This window comes from Papio anubis, chromosome 14 (genome assembly GCF_008728515.1).
Source record: "Papio anubis isolate 15944 chromosome 14, Panubis1.0, whole genome shotgun sequence".
In the NCBI taxonomy this organism is placed as follows: Eukaryota; Metazoa; Chordata; class Mammalia; order Primates; family Cercopithecidae; genus Papio; species Papio anubis.
In genome coordinates, this window is record NC_044989.1 from 9,727,793 (window position 1) to 9,751,039 (window position 23,247).

Here is a 23,247-nt window from a genome sequence, read left to right on the forward strand (position 1 = left end):
TGGGACTATTTTAGCCTTACTACTAAGGTATATCCATACTAAAGACTCTACCCAGTGCCTCTGATATTAGGAGGTCTCTGCAGTTTGACTGTTTGCCTTCTGTGAGCTTTGGAAATTGTTTGCTCTACTGCTTTTCTGTTATTTTTTTTGCTGGCCTCAGATATTTTCTCATACATGCACATATTAATACCCAGCCAAACATGTGAGAGGGCTCCTTTGCAGGTCTCTGGATCTCTGTCTATGCAATTTTGTCCTTTCTGGTACTAAGCTTGCAAATTTTAGCCACCTCAGCTTCCAGAAACTCCAGTCTCTGTCTCCTCAGCCCATCAAGACCACCTAGCTCTGTTTCACTTCTCACCCTTGCACTGCACTGCAGTTTGGAAACTGCCTCCAGGCAGTAAGCTGGGGCCATTTGTTTCTCTTCTCTTAGGATTAGTGTCCCATGCTGTCTGTTGTCCAATGCTTGAACCTGTTCTTTCATATATATTTTCCAGTTCTCTGTTGGATATGGTGGAAGGTCAGTTCCCATAGTCGGTAATCCTTCATGGGCAGAAACAGAAGTGTTCCAAATACTGATTTTTAGACATTTAGAAATAGAGTCAGTATTCAGATGCTTTTTAGGTATTACCCAAACAGTTCTTTCTCAAATGCCTAAAAGCATCTTGTTGCTCATTCATTCTTAGATTTTTTTAAATTGTAGTCTCTATTCATGAATATTGTCACTAATCTGATCTTTACTTAAATCTTTTCCCCTAAATATCTGCCCTAGTAATAATCCCTTTTGTTGATCTATTTTTTTCTTTTTTGAAGTAATATTGTTTTTAATTGACAAATTATAATTATATACATGTACGGGGTACAGTGATATTTTGAGATATATATACCATGTGAAACGATTACATCAAGCTAATTAACATATCTGTCACCTCACCTATCACACCTATCATTTTTATGGTGAGACATTTGAAATTTACTCTCTTATTTTATTTTTTATTTTATTTTTTTTCGAGACAGAGTTTTACTCTTGTTGCCCAGGCTGGAGTGCAATGGCACAATCTGTGTTCACCACAACCTCCACCTCCCAGGTTCAAGCGTTATCTCCTGCCTCAGCCTCCTGAGTACCTGGAATTACAGGCATGCACCACCACGGCGGACTAATTTTTTGTAGTTTTAGTAGAGACAGGGTTTCTCCATGTTGGTCAGGCTGTTCTCGAACTCCCAACCTCGGGTGATCCGCCCACCTCGGCCTCCCCAAGTGCTGGGATTACAAGCGTGAGCTACTGCACCTGGCCTACTCTCTTACTTTAAATTATACAATACAGTCATGTGCTGTATAACTGTTTCAGTCAACAATGGATCACATATACAGCAGTGGTCTAATAAGATTGTAATGGAGCTGAAAAATTCCTGTCACCTAATGATGTTGTAGACTTCATAACCTCTTAGCACAACACATTACTTGTGTGTTTGTGGTGATGCTGCTATAAACAGACCTGTACTGCCAGTGGTAGAAAAGTATAGCATATATAATTATGAATGATACAGAATACCTTTTTAAAATTACTGTCCTGTTTCTTTTATTCCCCAACTTTATTTCCTTCTAAGGTGTAAGAATTTTTTTTGGTATGCTTAATTTTTTTAATTAAAGATTTAAAATGATGCCTGATATATCTCCCTGTTTCTGGGGTACATGTGATAATTTAATACATTTATATAATTTGGAGTACATAATACTTGATAATAACTGTGTTACTGTTACTGGTTTATGTATTTACTGTACTTGTAATGATTACTTTAGAGTGTACTTCTTCTACTTATTAAAAAAAAAAAGTTAACAGCCTCAGGCAAGTTCCTTAGGAGATATTCCAGAAGGCATTGTTACCACAGGAGATGACAGCTCCATGCGTGTTACTGCCCCTAACCCCATCTAGGCCTGGGCTCATGTGTGTGTTTGTGTTTTAGTTTTTAACAAAAAAAGTTTAAAGAGTAAAAAATAAAAATAAAAATTTTTAAAATAGAAAAAAGTGTATTACGGAATAAGGATATAAAGAAAAAAACATTTTTGTATAGCTGTACAGGATGTCTGTGTTTTAAACTAAGTTTTATTACAAGAGTCAAAAAGTTAAACTTTTTTTTAAGTTTATATAGAAAAGATACAGTAAGCTAAGATTCATTTATTACTGAAGAAAGAAGCATATTTTTTATAAATTTTGTGTAGCCTAAGTATACAGCATTTATGTAGTGTGCAATAATATTGTAAGTCTTCACATTCACTCACCACTCACTCACTGGCTCATCCAGAGCAACTTTCAGTCTTAAAGGCTTCATTCGTGGTTAGTGCCCTGTAGAAGTGTACAGTTTGTTTATGCTGTATTTTTACTGTACCTTTTCTATGTGTAGATACATAAATACTTACCATTGTGTTACAGTTGCCTACAGCATTCAGCAGTATATAACATGCAATGCATGTTTGTAGCCTGGGAGTAATAGGCTATCTCATATAGCCTAGGTGTATAGTGGGCTGTACCATAAGCACACTCTTCACACAATGAAATTGCCAATGATGCATTTCTCAGAAAGTATCTCTGTCATTAAGCTATGCATGACTATACATTATTATTGACTGTAGTCACTCTGCTGTGCAGTAGATCTCAAAACTTGTTCCTTCTGTCTTCTGAAACTTTGTACCCTTTGACCAGCAACTCCCCATTCCCTCCCTCCTCAGCTTCACCCAGGCCTGGATTCTTCATATAAGTGAGATCGTGCGGTATTTGCCTTTCTATGCCTGGCTTATTTTACTTATGGGCCTTCCAGGTTCACCCATGTTGTCGCAAATGACAGAATTTCCCTCTGAATTTAAGGCTGAATAGTTTCCCATTCGATATCAGTACTATGTTTTCTTACATTCATCCATCGATGGACACTTAGGTTGAGTCCATATCTTGGCTTTTGTTAATTATGCTGCAGTGAACCCCTTCAACATACTGATTTTGATTTTTTTGGATATATATCCAGCAGTAGGATTGCTGGGTCATATGGTGGTTCTGTTTTAAGTTTTTCCGTGATGGCTACAGTAATTTACATTCCCACCAACAACGTACAAGAGTTCTCTTTTCTTTGCATCCTTACCAGCGGTTACCTTTCATCTTTTTAAATTAATTTTGAGTGAAGGGACAGGGTAAAAAGGTAGAGAGACTTCTTAGAGATTTTGGTGGAAGATACAAGCAAAGAAAATAATATGAGATTATGTCTTGGTAGCAACCATTGCACTTTGCTTTTTTCCGCTTACATCTTGGAGAGCACTTTAAAAACATTATTTTGGAATAATTTTAGATTTATAGAAAAGTTGCAAAACTAAGAATAGTACAAAGAATACCCATGTATCCTGTACCCAGATTTAACTGTTGTTAGCATTTTATACCATTGTTTGATCATTTGTGCCATTTTCCCTGTCTACTTACCTATGTGTGTACCTGTGTAATTTTATTTCTGAATCATTGATTATAAGTTATATCCATCCTGACCTGATTATAAGTTATAATAATTGATTATAAGTTATATTACTCCTGAGTACTTTAAAAGACTAAAACAAGGTAGCTAAGTAATGAAAAAATAAGCCAAACCAGAAACAATCTTAATGTCTATCAACAGGAAAATGGATAAAATGTGATATAGTCATATAATGATACATTAAACCACTATGAAAATTAATGAACTGCAACTACAAGCAAAGTGAATGAACCTAAGAAACATTATATAGAGTGTGAAAGGCAAAGCTCAGGCTGGACGTGGTGACTCGCCCTGTTGTCTCAGCTACTAGGGAGGCTGAAGTGGGAAGATTGGTTGAGCCTTGGGAGGTCAAGGCTGCAGTGAGCTATGATCATGCCACTGCACTCCAGCCTGGACGACAGAGCAAGACCCTGTCTCAAATAATAATCATAACTTAAAAAAAAGGGCAAAGCTCAGAAAACTACATACTATGGTATAATACTGTCTTTTTAAAAGGCAAGTTAACAATGAGCAAAATTCAGTAAAGTAGTTACCTCTGGAGGGGGAGACAGAGGGATGGGACAGGGAAGAAGTACGCTGGTAGATACAACAATATTGATAATGTTTTAGTTCTTAAGTTGGGTAGTGGATTCATAGGCGTTTATTATTATCATGCTTCATAGCTTACAGATATAGTGTATGTATTATTTTGCATTTTTCAAAATTTCAAAGGCAGCAAAGGATGTTGTCTAAATAGAATTTATAAAAGAGAGGAGTAAAAGAGAGTATGTCATGCATGGTTTGATTGTGTATGTCTTACATCCCTAACTAAAAGTGTAAATTAATTGAGCATAAAGACCATATTTAATGCTTCTATTTTATTATCTATATTATAGATTCTATAAAATCTGTAATTCCGTCTACAAAATAAGGATAGTCTGTGTTTATTGATTACGTGATTTGAAATAACTATAAAACAGTAAGTTTAAACACTTTATTTTCAGTAAAATTCACATTGTTGTTGGGGAGTTTTTCTCACACAGGTAGGAAATTTCCAAACTGCTTCTGATGTATTTATTACACAATATATCAGAAGGCCACTAAATAGTAGCATTTGGTTAAGAAAAATTTAAAGAAAAAACATTCTGTTAAATTTTAGTGGTAAATATATAAGGGATATAACTTCTGCTTGTAAGCAAGGACATTTAAAAATAAGAGTTATGGGTGTGTCAGTATCATTCATATGAAAAAGTTACCAGTTCAGATTCTTACCGATATGCTGAAACCAATAGTGAGTTACTCAGGCTAGAAAATATATCTGAGGCTACATTTATATTTCTTTTAGAATCATACCTCATGTTTGCTAAGTGAAGCTGATGATTTTGTGTGGATTACCTGTGATTTTGTTTCATCCTGGGCCAGTATGCCCCAGTACCCAGTATGCCTGGGGTTCCCTCACCTCTCCCTCCCAGGAGGAGAGAATGGGAACTTGGTTTTACACTAGCCTAAACTAAACCGAGTAATGGCAGAGGTAAATCTGCTGCAACAGTAATCATATAACCCTTCCAAAATCAAATAGAAATTATTTTGAGATTATCTACTCTTCTTGATACCATCTTTTAAACCTCATTGCTACAGATATGTGAAATTGGAACATGACTGTGCAACAATCAGCAGAGTGTTTGGAGAACAGACACATATTAAGGAGGACTCCAGTAGGTTTTTACCAGCTCTGATCCTGGGGCCAAAACAAATTATTATCTCCTGTTCAGTTGGCAAATCCTCATTGGTCAGCAGTTCATAATTTTGTATTTGTTTATAAGGTTTGTGTTTGCCTGTGCAAGTTGACAACACGTTTCTAAAAAGGCCTCGTCCTCAGGGCCAACACTATATTTCACATAAAGCAATATGTTCACCACAAATCCCCAGAAGACTAGATTTTGAACATAAAAAAAATATTTTTTGTGGTTGGGCATGGTGGCTCACGCCTGTAATCCCAGCACTTTGGGAGGGTGAGGTGGGAGTATCCGTTAAGCCCTGGAGTTTGAGATCAGCCTGGGCAACATGGTGAAACCCTGGCTCTACAAAAAATACAAACATTAGCTGGATGTGGCGGCACCTGCCTGTGGTCCCAGCTACTCAGGAGGCTGAGGTGAGAGGATCACCGGAACCCAGAAAGTGGAGGCTGCAGTGAGCTGTGATTGTGCCACTGCACTACAGCCTAGGCAACAGAGTGAGACCCTGTCTCAAAAGAAAAAAAAAATGTATTTTTTTCTACTACATAGTAGGTTTACTGTCATTAAGAAAAGTCTAGCAGATTAAAAATGCAGGGTGAACTATTTATGCATCATGATACATGTGGAATTCATTTTATTCTTTTTCCATAAATATAGTGCTTTGTCATTACTTCTGGTAGTTTTATTCCTCGTTAATTTTCCTTTGTTATGGAGAGTCTTGATATCTGTTTGGATTAACAGGTGCACTTAGCATTAGCTTTTTTCTGCTGAATCTTTGCCTCAAAACAACAATAAGAGTAAGTAAGGGTGAGGCACTGCACTCCTTTTTTTTTTTTTTTTTTTTTTTTAAATAGCTGAGCAGGAAGTTTGCCTCTGACAGGGTATTGTAATCAGGTTTATCACAGCAGCCTGCTGTTGTGTAACAGAAACTCTAGCCTGTCCTTACCTGTCTTAAAGTATTGCTTCATGAAGGAAAATAAACTCGCTGTAAATTTGTGAAATTCAATAAAATGCTTTCCCAAGCACTCTGTTTTTAATGCATGCTGGAACAATTTATTGTAGCTTTGTGGTCTTTTAAAAAAAGTATTAAACTTGTAATTTCTTACTATTGTAATGAAATGGACCTGTATCACTCTAGAAGCCCTGTATGTCACATTTATTATACCTTTTAGACATATCCTCAGCCAAGTGTAGTAAATGTCCACACTCCCTCCCTTCTTCCCTCCCTTCCTTCCCTCTTTTTTCAAGAAGAGGTGGTTTGTGTTGCCTTCAGATGACTGTTGATTTAATTGACAGGCAGCTTTTCTTCATTGTGTGCTTTTTGCTTTTGCTCACAAAAGTGCATTCACTATTCTATAGTATGTTGAAACTTTTAAATGGAAACGGCTTTTCATTAACAAAGGACGCCTTTTCTTCCCTGCTTCCATGCCTTAGCTTTCTCCACTAAGTCTTGGCTTCTTCAGCAGCTGTACCTCCACCAGAAATGACAAAAGGTGCAATTGTGCTAGGAGATGGCGATGAAGATATGCCAGTGGAGTTTTGTGTGTGGGCTGCTGGGGACTGTTTTCCTTCTGTGTTTGGTTTTGTTTTATTTTTGTTATTCCAGAAAGTTGAGAGCACATCTAAAAACCAAAAAAAAAAAAAACAACAACAAAAAACAAAAAAACCCTTTTCAAACCTTTATCCCAGGTGAGCTGTTTCTTTCCATTAAGTTGTTGTGTTAGTATTTCAGTGGCCCCTCTGTCTTAATTACAACAAAATCTGGCAAACCTCACTTAAAGCAGAGGGACATGGAATACAGAGAGAGTTGATGTGGTTTGTTTTCTTTTTCCAAGCAGCGTGAGAGTCTCAGTCTTCCTGCCATTACCCTGACTTAGGAGCAGAGCTCAGGAGAGGTGTGCAAATTAAATTTTAGTCTTTCCAGCCATCTCCTTTTTCTTAGTTGTGATTCGTGAGCCCAGGTAGATAGCCAGTTCATTTCATTTACTTAAATTAATTTGGAGATAACCCTCTTCTCCTTTTTCTGCCTCTGCCTCTTCTGCTGCTCCATTTGTGACTCAGCTTTCTGGAGTGTGGTGCTGACTTGAAGCCCTATTTACTTCTAGCAAAAATCTTTCAGTTTACCTCATAGAATAAACTGAAAATCTAGTTATCTTTCAGGGGCACCATCTCTTCACAGCATACCAAATAATCAGATCATTGATTGAACCAAAGTATTTGGTCTAGACATACTTGTCTGTATTAGATACAATTTATTCTGTCAGTGACTTACAATAGGTCTACTTCTATCTTTTCAGCCTTGATTTTCTTTATATATTTTAAACCTACAGATGAGTTTAAAAATAGATAATATGTAACATAGATACTGTTCTACCACAGTCCTTGGCAGTGTTTCTCAATCCTCTCAAGAGTTAGTCATTTCATCATCCCTCGCTAGACTCAGCAAGAAGGGATAAAGAGGAAACTGGAAATTTATTCTGAAGTGCATCTCCAATATTTTGAATGTTGATCAACAGCATTCTGATCTTCTCACTGAATGAGTAAAAAGAAAAGATGTAATACTGGGTCAGCCAAACCCACTGCGTGGCACTTAGCCAGGATGATTCATTTTGCCTTGGAGCAATCTTACACCCTTTGTGAAACTGGGTTTCTTTTGGTGGAAGGAAGAAAAAGTCTCCTCCAGAGCTGTCAGTCACTTCTTAAGCACCTTCAAATGAAGGCCTTATTGGATTGTTTTGATCTGCCCGGAGTCTTCAAACCTGACTCTGGATTTATTCACCTTCTTACTCTGCAGGCCACATGTAGTGCTTGGGATTGTTTGTGCAATCTTTGTTAGCATAATAATCTGACAGGTTTCAAGTCTACTTGAGGGAAATTGAGGTGAGCATGATGATCGGGTTCCCTCATTTCTACTCTTCCCTCCCAGACAGCATGAGGGAGACAAGCCAGCTGGTGTTTTCTTGTGTTCCTGGCCCACTTCCCCGTACCCCCCCCCCCCGCCCCCCTGCCGCCCCTGGCTACCATCATCTCGGCCTCACTGGAATGTGTATATGTGCCTCTCTTTCCAAACTTGGAGAGTTAAACTATCTGAGCACTTCCTCCTGTCTACAAGAAAAATAGCCTCTGCATTTTATTTTTTGTTTCCTGAAACTGGCATATTCTGTTTTCTGGGGATCCATAGCAATTTCATTAATCTCTAGACGCTCTCAGGCTTTAGTGTGCTTAAGAATATCCTGGAGAGCTTGTTTAAACTGCAGATTCTTAGACCCAGTGTCAGAAATGGATTCAGTAAGTATAGTGTGGGCTCTAAGAAGATGTTTTTTGGAAGCATCTTGCAAGGGATTCTGATGGAGATTGTGCTTTGAGCAGTGCACATAAGCCTTATCTGTATCTCTGTCTGTCTTTTGTTATTTCACCTTGTCCCACAGACGAGTTGAGGTAGAATTAGCAGATAACCAACGGGTCAGTATAAAACAAAATGCTGTTATACCTTATTAAGTATGTGTTGTTTTAAACAGGATTCTGTTTAAAACTGTTTGGGAACTATGTCTATGTAGAAACTGGTCTATGAGTTTAACATATATGAAAATAGTGAAAATCAAGGCTAAAAAGATAGCAGTATCCCTACTCTCTGTGTAAGTCATTGACAGAGTACATTGTATCTGATGGATAAGATTCTGGCAGGCTTCTTATTCTGGGAAATGCAAACACATCTCTTGGTGTTACATTTTTAATAATTATAGTTTAATAACTCCGTATTTCCCCCAAAGGTATATTTCTATTTCTAAGAGGTTTTGTGTAAGATAAAAGTAGATATTAGCAAATGGTATAAATTTTGAATGTCTGTATATTTCATATATGCTGAATTTTTAAAATTTTTCAGCTTTATTACACTTCTAATTATGACCTCTTTAACATGTTGTGTGTGTGTTTTTTTCCTTTAGACAGACATTACTTAGATTCCTTTTTTCTTTTTTTTTCTCCTGCCACCTTGTCTGAGAACTTAGGTTCCATTTTATACTTTTTTTGGTGGCAATATATACGTAAAAGTTACCATTTTAGCCATTTGTAAGTGTGCAGCTCAGTGGTATTGAGTGTATTTACATTTTTGTGCATCCATCACCACCATCCATCTCTAGAATTTTTTCATCTTCCCACATTGAAACTCATAGGCATTAGACACCAACTTCCCATTCCCCACTTGTTCCATCCTCTGATAACCCCCGTTCTGCTTTCTGTCTCTAGGAATTTGACTTCTTTAGGTATCTCATAAATGGGGACTCATACAACATTTGTCCGTTTGTGTCTGGCGTCTGGCTTATTTCACTTAGCATAATATCTTTAAGGATCACCTATAGTGTAGCTCGTGTTGGAATTTCATTCCTTTTCAGGCTGGATAATATTCTGTGATATATATAAAACATTCGGCCAGGCGCGGTGGCTCAAGCCTGTAATCCCAGCACTTTGGGAGGCCGAGACGGGCGGATTACGAGGTCAGGAGATCGAGACCATCCTGGCTAACACGGTGAAACCCCGTCTCTACTAAGAAATACAAAAAACTAGCCGGGCGAGGTGGTGGGCGCCTGTAGTCCCAGCTACTCGGGAGGCTGAGGCAGGAGAATGGCGTGGACCCGGGAGGCGGAGCTTGCAGTGAGCTGAGATCCGGCCACTGCACTCCAGCCTGGGCTACAGAGCGAGACTCCGTCTCAAAAAAAAAAAAAAAACATTCAAAATCTATACTACTTGCTAATATCCAGCTTTATCTTATATAAAATATATATACATTTATGTACATACATACCACATTTTGTGCATCCATTCATTGGTGTAGATTTGGGTCATTTCTACCTTTTGGCTATTGTGAGCAATGCCAACAGGAACATTGGTATACAAATATTTGTTCGCGTCCCTGCTTTCAATTCCAGAAGTGCTATTATTGGATCATATACTAAGGCTATGTTTAATTTTTTAGACAATCATAATATATTTTTGAATGTTATTTTTTTCTTATTATAAAAGTAATGTATTCAGAATTAGAAGAAATGTAGAAAATAATGAGAAGTATAAAGAAGGAGATGAAAATTACAGTCTGATTTCTCATGAATGCCATTAACATTTGCTATTTTTGATTGTCTTATTTAATGTGCATAAACATATTTGCAAAATTAGGATTGAAGCGTATATACAAATTTGTCTCCTGCATTTTAAAAATTGAGTATTGTACTATGAATATTTTCCTAAGTCATGAAACAGCCTATCAAAGCACGTTTTCTTAGCTGCTTAATATGATGCATGATATGTATATCTAACATAAATATCCAGTAATAAGGAAATGATGGATTCATAAAGAATATTTTACAGTCACTCAAAATGATGTTCTCACAGGTTGTCTCGTGGCATTAGAAAATTCTCACAAAACATAATGTTAGGTCATAATTCAGGAGATGAAACTATATTCTTAATCTAGTTTGTACAAAAGCTCTCAAACAGGCAGGAGCTTGGCCTAAGAGCAATGTAAACTATTAGAGGGATTTTAGTATGGGAAAGACATACCCGATTTTCATTTTATAATCTTACCCTGGGCTGGGTGCAGTGGCTCATGCCTGTAATCCCAACACTTTGGGAGGCCAAGGCAGGCGGATTGCATGACCCTAGGAGTTCAAGACCAGCCTGGGCAACATGACAAAACTCCATCTCTACAAAAAATAGAAAAAAATTAGCTGGGTGTGGTGGCGCATGCCTGTAGTCGCAGCCTACCCAGAAGGCTGAGGCAGGAGGATCACTTGAGCCCAGGAGGTCAAGGCTGTAGTGAGTATGATCATGCCACAGCACTCCAGCCTGGGCAATAGAGTGAGACCCTGTCTCAAAAAAATAAAATAATAAAATAAAATAAAATCTTACCCTGGCTCCCAGTTGCAAAGAGGTAGAAGCAGATATAGGGTTGTCAGGAGGTTTTTGATAGTTCAGGTCTGGGGTAGAGTTGTGATGAGAAGGACTATCACTGAAGACCAAGCTTGCAGGTGGAGTGAACAGTCTGTGGAATGGAATGAATGTGGTGTGTGAGGAAAGGGAGGTGTCAAGGATGTTCCTAAATGTTAGCTTTTTGTGACTGGGTAAGGAACACTGCTGGAGGGATTAAAATTTAGGGATGTGGAAGATGTTGGGATATATAAGTTTGACATACTAGAGAGATAATCCAAGTAGAGATGTCAAATAGGCTGTTGAATTTAAATCCCAATGTTATAAATATGGATGTGCCCAAATGAACTGAGAGGAAAGTCCACCCAGATCCTAACAGAGGGTTTCTCCAAGTTGTCAGAGATTTTTATTATCTTTTAGTATAGAATTTTATATTTCCTAAATTTTCTATAATGTTGATGTGTTATTTTTATAATCAAATTTAAATGTTGCTAACATACATTCATCATGGCTTTATACTGATTTAAAAATGGGAAACAACATAAATGCATAACAATGAGACAAGATTGGTTAAAAGAAAATGGGATGGGATTGAAAACCCTTTTGCCACCTTTAAAAAAATATTTTGAGTGTTACTCAAAAAGGAAAAGTTAGTTCTGTTTAAAAATAAAAGAAATTTTTAAAAATGAAATCTATAATACTGAATGGAGACTAGCAGAATCTGGAATCTAATCTATAGGGTAAATAGTTAGATAAGCACACTTGATAATTATTTTCTCCTCAATTCATATTTGAAAGAATAGTGGTCTCTTTGTTACCAGATGTTGAGTTTGATGTATCAGCTTTTAGTGTGGAAGTTTTGAAAATATCCTAAATCCTTTTAACCTACCAAGTCGCTTTTCATTAATGACCTTACACATACTTATGAATTTATCATCCATTAAATCCTTTTTTAGATGATTTTTTTTCTAAGGGGAACTTTTACCGCTCTAGTGTTTTGTTTGCAGATAAAAGTACTTAATTGCATCTCTTACCTGCATTATTTAAAAGCATTAAGATTGCCATAAATCTTATTAGTAATGTTAAATTGTCTCAGCTTGAAAAGATGTTTCAAATTCTGTGCAGAATGAACCAGAGGTCTAAATTAATTAATTTTATAAATAAAAAAGAAGTCACGTTCTTTTCAAAGGTTGCTGAGAACTTATTTTTCTTTTCTCTTTTTAAAATTCACAGATTAAAATACAATTAATAGTATTTTAGTGTACAAGTAGATTAACTGTATCCCAACATTAAAGAAAATCTTAAAATGCCACATTGCTACTTTGGATTAACAGAAAATTACTTTGTATTCTTCAGCTACAGATCAATCATATGTTGGTAATATAACATAAACTGAAGGCATTTTTCCTAAGGAAATGTAAGAGTTTAGCTATTGAAATAGTTGTACCAAAATAAATGTAATACAGAGAAGATTTTAACTTCAGGCAAAGGAAAATCACGCATAGTTATAAATTCTAAAAATTCACAGTATACTTGTTTCTGTATAAGCATATACCCCTGTACCATTAAGTCTTTCCACCTTTGTATTTGAACGATGATTTCTCCCACAAAGGTGATGCATGAAGCTTTTTTTTTTTTTTTTTTTTTTTACTTTTTATTGAGGTAAAATAGACACATAGGAAAGTCTACACATCATAAATGTATATACAGTATGATGAATTTTCACAACCTGAACACAGTCACATCCCCAGCACCCAGCTTCATGGAGAAGCATTACTAGCACCCCAGGAGCTCTGCTGCGTGCTCCCTTCCAGTCCTGTCCTACCCACCCTTAGAGTAATCAGATCCTGACTTCTAACAGTACAGAAGTTGGGGACGGAGTTACTGAGTTTTATACTTTATATAAATGGAATTGTTCTCTTTTGCATCTGGCTTTTTTCTTTGAACATTATGTTTTGAAGATTGACTCATTGTTGCGTGTAGCACATTCACTTATTGAATACTGTTCCATTGTGAGATTATATCACAATTTACTGATCTATTGTAGATAAGTAATTTACGGACATTTGAGTAATTTCCAGCCTAGAGTTGTCACAAATAGTGTTGTTATGAACATCCTAGTACATGTCTTTTATGGTCATGCATACACATTTCTGCTGGGTATACATAACTAGGAGTAGAATTCCCTTGACCTAGGAGGTACATATGCTCAACTTTAATAGATACTGCAAAATGGATTTTCAAAATTTTTATATTAGACTCAATTTTAATAGTGTTCTACCATATCAGAAATGTTAGTTTTCTGAAATCTCGCAAGCACATGTGTGTTATAACCCGATAACTTTCTATTTTGTACTATAGTTATTTATCCAAGCCTTATCTCCTTTCTCGATTGTCAACTCTTTAAAGAAATTGTCTTATTCATCTTTTTATTTCTGATATTATCTTATTCATGTTTTTATTTCCCAAAGTACTTTGCACAATTCCTTGCATATAATAGGCTCTAAACTAATTTTTTTTTTTTTTTTTTGAAACAGAGTCTTGCTCTGTGCCCAGGCTGGAGTGCAGTGGTGCGATCTCGGCGTACTGCAAGCTCCGCCTCCCGGGTTTACGCCATTTTCCTGCCTCAGCCTCTCGAGTAACTAGGACTACAGGTGCCCGCCACCACACCTGGCTAATTTTTTGTATTTTTAGTAGAGATGGGGTTTCACCGTGTTAGCCGGGATGGTCTTGATCTTCTGACCTCGTGATCCACCCACCTCGGCCTCCCAAATTGCTGGGATTACAGGCATGAGCCACCACGCCCGGCTGCTCTAAACTAAATTTTTTGTGAGAATAGATGAGTAAATGAAAAATTACATGCAGTATTAATATTAGGAATGTTTATAAATTGCAAAAATACAAATGGTATATGCAAAAAACTGAGTTCTTAAAGTAAGTGCTAGACAGAATTAATATATTAATATTTGTTCATAGCTTTCCTGAACTTTTATATACTTTTTATATGCTTTTATGTGGGCCAGTTTAGTATAAAGTTGAATTGTGGATTTTTAACTACTAGACTTAAAGCCTGGCGTTACTCCCATATAGAAAAGCACGTGAATATTATGTAACAGTGATCTGCATTTGTTAGCTCTGAATTTGAAGAGTAATGAGAGAGTGCAGGTGAGAAAGGTGAGAGGGAAGTTGTGTATCAGAGCAGTCATGAAAACATTTTAACTGTGATCGGGTTGTACGAGCCAAATGGAATTTTAGTGGCTTTTAACATTTAGTATGTATCAATTTAAAATTGCTGAGTTAAAATATTAAGGATTTATGGGGGTTTTCTCCCTTCATACTTTTCTCCAAATTCCAGATTTTTTTCAGTGAATGCATGTTAGTTTTATCTGTTCCTTTTTCTTTTCTTAAGCATTCTAAATACTCTGGCTTGGAACATATTACTTACTAAATCAGAAAATTTTTTTTTCTTTCTGACTTTGAGTTTAGGTTCAAGGGGCACATGTGCAGGTTTGTTACATGGGTAAATTGCATGTCGTGGGGGTTTGATGTATAGATTATTTTGTCACCCAGGTAATAAGCGCAGTAAAGGTAGTTTTTTGATCCTCACCCTCCACCCTCAAGTAGGCCCTTGTGTCTGCTGTTCCCTTCTTTGTGTCCATGTGTACTCAATGTTTAGCTCCCACTTATAAGTGAGAAATGCAGCATTTGGGTTTTTGTTACTGAATTAATTTGCTTGGGATAATGGCCTCCAGCTCCATCCATGTCGCTGCAGAGGACATGATCTTGTTCTTAGGGCTGTGTAGTATTCCATGGTGTATGTGGATCATAATTTCTTCATCTGGTCTGCTGTTGGTAGGCATTTAGGTTGATATTATGTCTTTGCTATTGTAAATAGTGCTGTGATGAACACACGTGCATATATCAATGACTTATATTCCTTTGGGTATATATCCAGTAATGGGATTGCTAGCTTGAATAGCAGGTCTGTTTTAAGTTCTTTGAGAAATCTCCAAATTGCTTTCTACAGTGGCTGAACTAATTTACATTCCCACCAACAGTGCATAAGTGTTCCTTTTTATGCACAACTTCACCAGCATCTGTTATTTTTTGACTTTTAAATAATAGCCATTCTAAATCAGAACATATTTTTTAAAATAATTTTTGTTGCAAAAATTGCGACTATGATGATCTCTCTTTTATTTCAGTCTTGGCCTGACTACGAGGATATCTATAAAAAAACAATTGAAGTTGGCACATTTTTAGATTTGCCTCGTTTTCCAGACATAACTGAAGACTGCTATCTTCATCCCAACATACTGTGTATGAAATACTTGATGGAAGTCAACCTCCCTGGTAAGTGTGTGGCATATATTGTGGGGACACTTTAACTACTCGAGTTACGGTAAGCAGACTTTTCAAATCACAGAGTATTAGAACCACCTGAAAAGGTCCATGGTAACATGAAACTTAATTTCAAAATTCTTTCTTAAAATAATTCAGACCCTTTAAAATCGTTAAAGGGACAATATTCAGAAATAGAGTTTTCAGAAATAGAGTTCTGTTTTGGTGTGAGGGATTTATGCTTGAAAGAAGATGTTTGATTTTTATAGTAAGTTTGCTAAGTGCAAGTAAAGTACCAAATGTTTCAGTGTATGTTTTTAATGACCTGTCCCCCATCCCAAAATAGTACTTTTTAATTTGCATGAAGCATTATTATTACGTAATGAATTCTAATTTTTAAAAAATCCTAGAAGCTAATCTCTGTAACATTTTTATTGTTTGATAATATATCCAGTCCGTAAAACAAATGGAGATCAAAGTCTGGTTAGATCATATTGAGCTCTTTAAGGCAGTGAAACATAAAATGTAAAAAGAGCCTCACTATACCTGGTTCATAGTATACCAACACACAGGTAACCTCAATGGAATCTGCTGGTGGAATCCAGTCCTGAATTTCTTGTTAGACTAGAAATATGAAAAATTTTGGACTTATATTCTTAAGAGAAAATAAACATGGTGTGACTATACCATTGCTGAAGCAATGTAAAAAATGTAATTGAATGTGTTGTTAATAGGAGAGTAAAATACGTGTGTTATGTGAAAAAAGCAATATACAAAATTGTATGCACAGTAACTATAAATATGAATATAAATATGTAGTAACGTGTATATAAATGTAAGTATTGTCATAATTTAAAATTGTTTTAAAACAGGAGCAAAAATAATTTAAATTTTTCAAATGTAACATTTCTAAAGCTAAGGAATATGGCTCTTATTGACATTCCAGAAATCAGTAATTATTTAAGATTCCAGAATTTAGAAGATCTTATTTCTGCATTTGGACATGTTGTATATCAGAATTACTATTTTGGATTTTTTTTTCTTTCTGCTTCTTTGATGGGTCTCTCAAGTATGGAAAGTTCTTGTATGCTGTCTTATATTCTAAATCCTGAGTTTATAGAGCGAATACTGGTCTATGGAAGGAACACCAGGGATTATCAAAATATAACTGATGCAGCCTGGTTAATAGCAAGCAAGCATCTATCTCATGTGTTTGTTGTTGGACAGAGAGGGGATGGTAGGTTTTCTGGCTGATATCTATAGTTTTTTTCTATTTTTATAACTATTTTTCTTGCCTAACGTTTCCTGTAAGGAGTAGAAATAAATCCATTATAATATGCAGAGAGACGTTATTGTCATTTGATATTTATTAAGTGACTTTTTGGAGGCAGTATTATAAAAAATGGAGGTAGAAAAATTTCACTTCTCACAGTCTGTTCAATAGAAATAATTTGAAATATAGAAAAAAATTACACATAAATGTTATTAGTCTCTTTATAATATTGAAAAATCAGAAACAACTTAAATATCCAAAAGAAAGGGAAGGATTATGTAAACAGTGGTTTATGCATTCAGTGGAACATTAGGTATGTAGCTTTTAAAATAATGTTTATGAAGAGTTCATAAAAGCATGGAAAATGTTTATGTTATAAAAAGTCAAGCCAAATTACAAAATTAACATATAACATAACCACAGCTACATAAAACGAAGACATTCATGAAAAGATTAGAAGTAAATATACCAAAATGTTAAAGTGGGTGTTTCTAAGTTAGGGTAACACATGTTATTTTTTTTTCTCCTACCTTTATGTGTCTTATAAATATCCTATATTGAGTTGTATTACTTATTAGTGGGCATGGGGAGTGCAATAAGCTTTTTGTTTTTTTTAAAGACAAAGTCTTTCTCGGTTGACCAGGCTGAAGTGCAGTGGCGTGATGGTAGCTTATTACAACCTTGAACTCCTGGGCTCCAGTGATCCTCCCACCTCAGCCTCCCGAGTAGCTGAGACTACAGGAACGCAGCACCATACCTGGCTAGCTTTTTTTGTTGTTATTATTTTTAATAGAGACGAGGTCTTGCCATGTTCCCCAGGCTGGTCTTAAACCTCCAGGCTTAAGCCATCTTCCTGCCTTGACCTCCTGAAGTGCCGGGATTACAGGCATAAGCCACGAAGCCTGGCCTATTTTTTTTTTTAAACAAAAAATAGATCTACAAATTAAGTTATGATACTCCCTATATCTTAGGATTTAGATTCTAAAATGTTTACAGTTGGTTTGCAAACCACCCATACATAAGATTATAAGAGTATTTCCAGAATGTGCGGTTTGTAATTACAAATATTGCTCTCGGTAATGCCATCAGTTGTGCGGTGCCATTGATCAAAAAGAAGAGATCTGTGTATGTGGTACTTTTACAAAGATAGGGTTTAGTGTTCCCAGAAAGCTAAAAGTGGTTTTAAACATGCTGGGGCAATAGCCACCTCTCCTCAATGCCTTTAAAGGTGACCAGGTAGCCTCTGGGGCTCGGGGAAAGGTTTCAGCAAGTATGTCACACACGCCCTGCCTGAGTAAGCGCTGCCCCTTTGATGGCCATCAATGAGCTCAGATGCACTCTCCACCCTCTAGTATGGTTCCTCCCATTGTCACCCACGAGCCTGCTGGAGAGAGTTTCTGACGGTGTTCATGATCACTTGTAATTTCTGTTTCATGTATGTAATTTCTGAAGTTTCCAAAGTGCCCATATATAAATTCTCTCCTTTGTGAAGGTGGGAAGGGAGGACAAGCAGACTTCCCCTTGACAGATGAGACTTAAGGTGGTTCAGGGACACCCAGCTGGTAGATGGCAGAGTAGATTCCTACAACCCAGTCTTCCCCTTCCAAGGCCTGTGCTCTTCCCACACTCTGCTCCCTTCCAAGACCCTATACTGTGCTTGCTACCATTCTCATCATTTATTCCAGTTGCTTTTTAGTTAGTCTGTACTTTTGGCATAAGGGGAGCAGTTCAAGATCTTAATTCTTTTTTTTTTTTTTTTTTTTTTTGAGACAAAGTCTCACTCTGTCACCCAGGCTGGGGTGCAGTGGCATGATCTCGACTCACTGCAACCTCCACCTCCCAGATTCAAGTGATTCTCCTGCCTCAGCCTCCCAAGTAGCTGGGATTACAGGCGCCCGTCACCATGCCCACCTAATTTTTGTAATTTTTTTTTTTTCGGGACAGAGTCTCGCTGTGTCACCCAGGCTAGAGTGCAGTGGCGTGATGTCCGCTCACTGCATGCTCTGCCTCCCGGTTCACGCCATTCTTCTGCCTCAGCCTCCCGAGTAGCTGGGACTACAGGCGCCTGCCGCCACACTCAGCTAATTTTTTGTGTCTTTAGTAGAGACAGGGTTTCACTGTGTTAGCCAGGATGGTCTCGATCTCCTGACCTTAGGTGATCTGCCCATCTTGGCCTCCCAAAGTGCTGGGATTACAGGTGTGAGCCACCACACCTGGCCAAGATATTAATTTTAAAAGAAGAGAAATATTTCAAGAAATGTCATTTTTTAGAATAACAATACTAATATGGTTTTGATTTTTAAATTATCTGAGAAGAGACTATAGCTTCTACAACCCAATATAAATAATGTTTAAAATTTTAGTGCATGTATTTTAAAATTAATTTTTCCCATGTTTGAAGTGTACATGTTTGAGTGTAAGAGTCCTGTCTATCACTCTTTTCTCTAATTTCCTCCATTATATTAATGCACAGTGTCTTGTACCTAGTAGACACTCAGTAAATGCTTGTTGAATTGAGCTTTATTTTCTACCTCCTCATCTTTTTGCATCTGAATGAAGCCAGGGAGTAAATTCAGGTGAAACCTGTAAATTGAAATTATCTTGATAGTATAACAGTCCAAATTCTCTGCCTCACAAAGACCTGTACTGTCTGGCCCTGCCAACCTCTTCACATTCAGTACTAAAGCCTTGTTGGACTGTTCGCATTTCCTGAAAGCACCTTCCCATCTTTGTCATAGCTTGTACCGTACTGCATTCTCATTAGGAAAAGGACTTGAGGAAAAGGACTGTGTCTGTATCTTAAGTACCCAGAACACAGTAGTTGCTCAGTAAATGTTTGCTGGAAGAATAAAAGCCAAGTGAAAACTTTAGCCAAGCTATCAGAATCTGGTAGACATAAAAATTCTTTGATGCTGTATTTTGAATTATCATTGTTATATGTGTTCTGTTTCTATGTTAACAAAGCATTTTTTAATCAGCAAAAATTGTTTTTACTTAAATGTTTCAAGAAAGAAATTAATTTTGTGTTTTATTTATTCTTTATCATAAACATGTAATTAGTACCAATTATGTGTGGGTCGTAGCAGTTAGGAAGACAAATAAAACAAGATTGAGTCACCCTCAAGTTTAAGAGGGAAACAGAAAGATAAACCCTTAACTGAGTGCAGTAGAAGGGTACATGCCAGGAGATCTGCTTTAGCACTCAGAAGAGGGCCAGTCACAGGAGACTGTGGTATCATGTCTGTTCTTAGAGGAAGTCACTGGTATAACCAAGTTCTCTAAGATGAGTGAGCTTCAGCCAGGCAAAGCCTGAGATGAGGAATGCGGGGAAAGAAACTGGCTTTCTAGGCAACGGGACAAAAGTAGCTGTGCAAAGCAGAGAGGCAAGTGACAATATGGCTTGTTTGGGGGAACTATGGAGATTAGGCTGGGAGCTAAAGGCTTTAGTGAGTTCATGAGAGCAGGGGAATACGATCTTTGGGCCACAGGAGAGTAAGACTAGAGAAAGGGAGAGCAGTTCTAAGGGTGGCCCAAGGAGCAACAGTGAAGGGAAGAAAGGGGATGGATTGGAAAGCAGTCAGCACTGATCCAAGTGCCTTAGGTGTATTCATTAATTCAGTCTTCACAATCGTTATGAAGCACATACTATTCTTATTCCTATTTTAGATAGATTGTTTAAAAACTGAGGCACAGAAAGGTTATATAACATGTCCAAGGTCACAGAGCTAGTAAGTGATGGAGCAGGGACTCTAGTCCAGGCAGTTTGGTTCCATAGTCTCTTCTCAACCATGGTACTGTATGCCACCTTGAGAGAATGGAATTAACAGGACATGGTGGCTGAATGCATGTAGGAGATTCAGTTCAGTTCCATACTAGCTCATTATCTCTTATAAATAATGGCTATCATACTTGAAATTGATTAGAGTAGGCTGTGGTCACATCTTACATACTTAGATTGGGAAGTACAGAAATTCTTTGTTTAGTAACTTTAAGAGTTTTCAAAGTCTATTCACTTAAGCATAACTTCAATTTATTCTCATTATAACCAATTTTAGAATTGAAGAAACTGATGCTAAGTGACTCTGATCCAAGAGTCACAAAGCTAATGATTGGAAAGCTTAAATATAGGTCCTAGGTTTTCTGGTTCCAAGTCCCATGTTATTCAGTCTTGAGTAATAGGTGTAGTCTATGCTTAAGATATAATTTCTTTAGGAAAGTAATATATCTAGTTAAACACTTGTTGAGGGCTTCCAGTGTGCCAGCCAGGATGCCAGCCAGTGCACATACATTGCTAGAGAAGCTTTTGATCTTATAAGGGAGTGGAGTTAGTTTTAGGTGAGCACACACTGCTATAGAAACACAGACAAGAGATGTGGATGAAGCAACTGGTATGTGGCTGCCAGATGCCAGGATGTGTCCTAGAAATAGTAGATGTTTTAGGAAGTCAGAATAGGGAATGATACGCCATTTTAAGATTCTACCATTCATTTTTCTATACGGATGCCATGTTTTGGTGTTTTATTCACAGAATGTGTGTCTCTGAGTTCTTGTATAGTGTTGTGTTTTAAGATAAAGGGTTTTTTATGGATATATACATTGGGGATGATCTAGTTGCCAGATAATTTAATTTACATTTTACTGTTTTGTTCTTCAGATGAAATGCATAACTTAACTTGCCACGTGGTGAAAATGACTGGAATGGGAGAAGTGGATTTTCTGACATTTGATCCTATAGCTAAAATGGCAAAAACTGTTAAGTACGATGTACAAGCTGTAGCTATCATTGTGGTGGTATTGAAACTGCTTTTTCTATTGGATGATAATTTAGAGTGGTAAGTGTATGTCAATTTTATGACAAGTAACGTTTTATGGTGCTGATCTTAGTTTTTTAAGAAAGCTTTAAATGTCATGAAAACACTTTAAAAAAAGAAATAAAGAAAAAATGTGTACTGTATTTACCTAATTATATGTTATCTCAAAAAATGGAGACTCTCAATTGTTATAGAACATTGACTAGTAGTCACAATTACTTCTTACACAGTACTTTGACTCAGCTGGTTGTCAGTTGTTTGATCATGTTTTATACCTGTTATTCTTTAGGTAGCAACGTTCCTCATTGCTCCACTGATTTCCTAGTTTTAAAGTATCTTCATAAATCTCTGTCTGTATCCCTTTAGGCTCCTGGCAATATGTGTTCTCAAAGATTATTTTAGAAAGTAAAGGCATCTTAATATGTCGCCCCTCCCAAATGCCAACAAAGAGTGACAGTATTTATAGTGTCTCATTCTCTGTTTCAGTGATAGCTTCTCCATGAAAACTTGCTATCAGTTTCAAATACTATTCTATACTTTTCTCTCAGAAGAATTCAGAATTTATCTTTCCAAATACATGACTTCTAAATAAATTGATTTGTTTATTGTTATCTCCAGGTCCTTGTCTAATCTTGCTGAAAAACATAATGAAAAGAACAAAAAAGGTATTTTAATTTTTTATCATTCAAATTCAAAGTGGTCATAGATGATAGATTAAAAGATGGAATAAATGTAGGCAAACAACTTTGAAAAATATACACATACACATGCACATACACATGTATACATACTAAATATTGTACCAGTATTGTTTTTTCATATAATTACCTACTTGTATCTCTAGGGTACTAAAAAATACCAGTGAGTCCCTATTATATGTAAGACCAGCCAGCTTTGTATTCCCAACTTCTACTCATCAGCCATGCTAGATCATGAATTTACAGGTAGCTTTGTGACCATCCTGTCTATTCTGATGCTTTCAGCCTTTGCTCTTGTTGGTCCCTCTATCTGAAATGTTCTTTCCTTCTTACCCCAACTCCTGTTCAGTCCCTGGCAAATCCTTCTTTATGCTTCAAGATGCAGCATAAACACCACTCTTCTGTCTGGTCTTCACACCTATCCACTTCACAATGCTTCACCTCTTCCCAAATCAGAACTAATAACCCCTGCCACAGTCACTCTGGTTCAGACTTCTGCTAGATGTTTAGTACCTTGAGGTCTAACTAATGGCCTAAGTACATCTGTCCCTATTAGATTGCCAATATTTGTAAAGTGCTTAGAAGAGCATCTGGCATCTAATAAGTACTTTATAAGTGATAGACAGACAAGTGAAGTGTGAGCTTCTGGAGGGAGGGATCATATCTTTTTTTTCTTTTTTTCTTTTAATGTATTTTTAGTGCCTAACATAGTGACTAGCCTAAGAGCAGCTCAGTGAAGTATGGTGAATATGTGAATTATTAAATTCAATTCCAGTTTCTTAATGTTCTCATTAGGATTTATGTTCATTGGTTTTAGAGGCTTGAATTTATTGGTAGCAATCAGTTTGTGTGTTCTTTCCAGAATATGTGCAAAATAAAATACTACTTTCTGTATGTTGCTCATGTTGGCTTCTATGTAGAGTGAAAGGTTGAACTAGCTGTCTTCTAATATCCCCGCTAATGCTAAAAGGTGATAATTT

At 36.7% G+C, this 23,247-nt stretch overlaps 1 protein-coding gene across 4 annotated transcripts in view; it reads left to right on the forward strand.

The window, feature by feature from the left end:
- TAF1B (TATA-box binding protein associated factor, RNA polymerase I subunit B) overlaps window positions 1-23,247 on the forward strand; it is an 83,562-nt gene that overhangs the window by 41,328 nt on the left and 18,987 nt on the right. For all 4 annotated transcript variants that reach the window (XM_009183665.4, XM_021924565.2, XM_017947278.3 and 1 more), the window contains exons 9-11: window positions 15,350-15,497; window positions 21,413-21,590; window positions 22,188-22,234. In XM_009183665.4, the coding sequence (XP_009181929.2) occupies window positions 15,350-15,497; window positions 21,413-21,590; window positions 22,188-22,234 (373 nt within the window). The remainder of the gene's footprint in view (window positions 1-15,349; window positions 15,498-21,412; window positions 21,591-22,187; window positions 22,235-23,247) is intronic.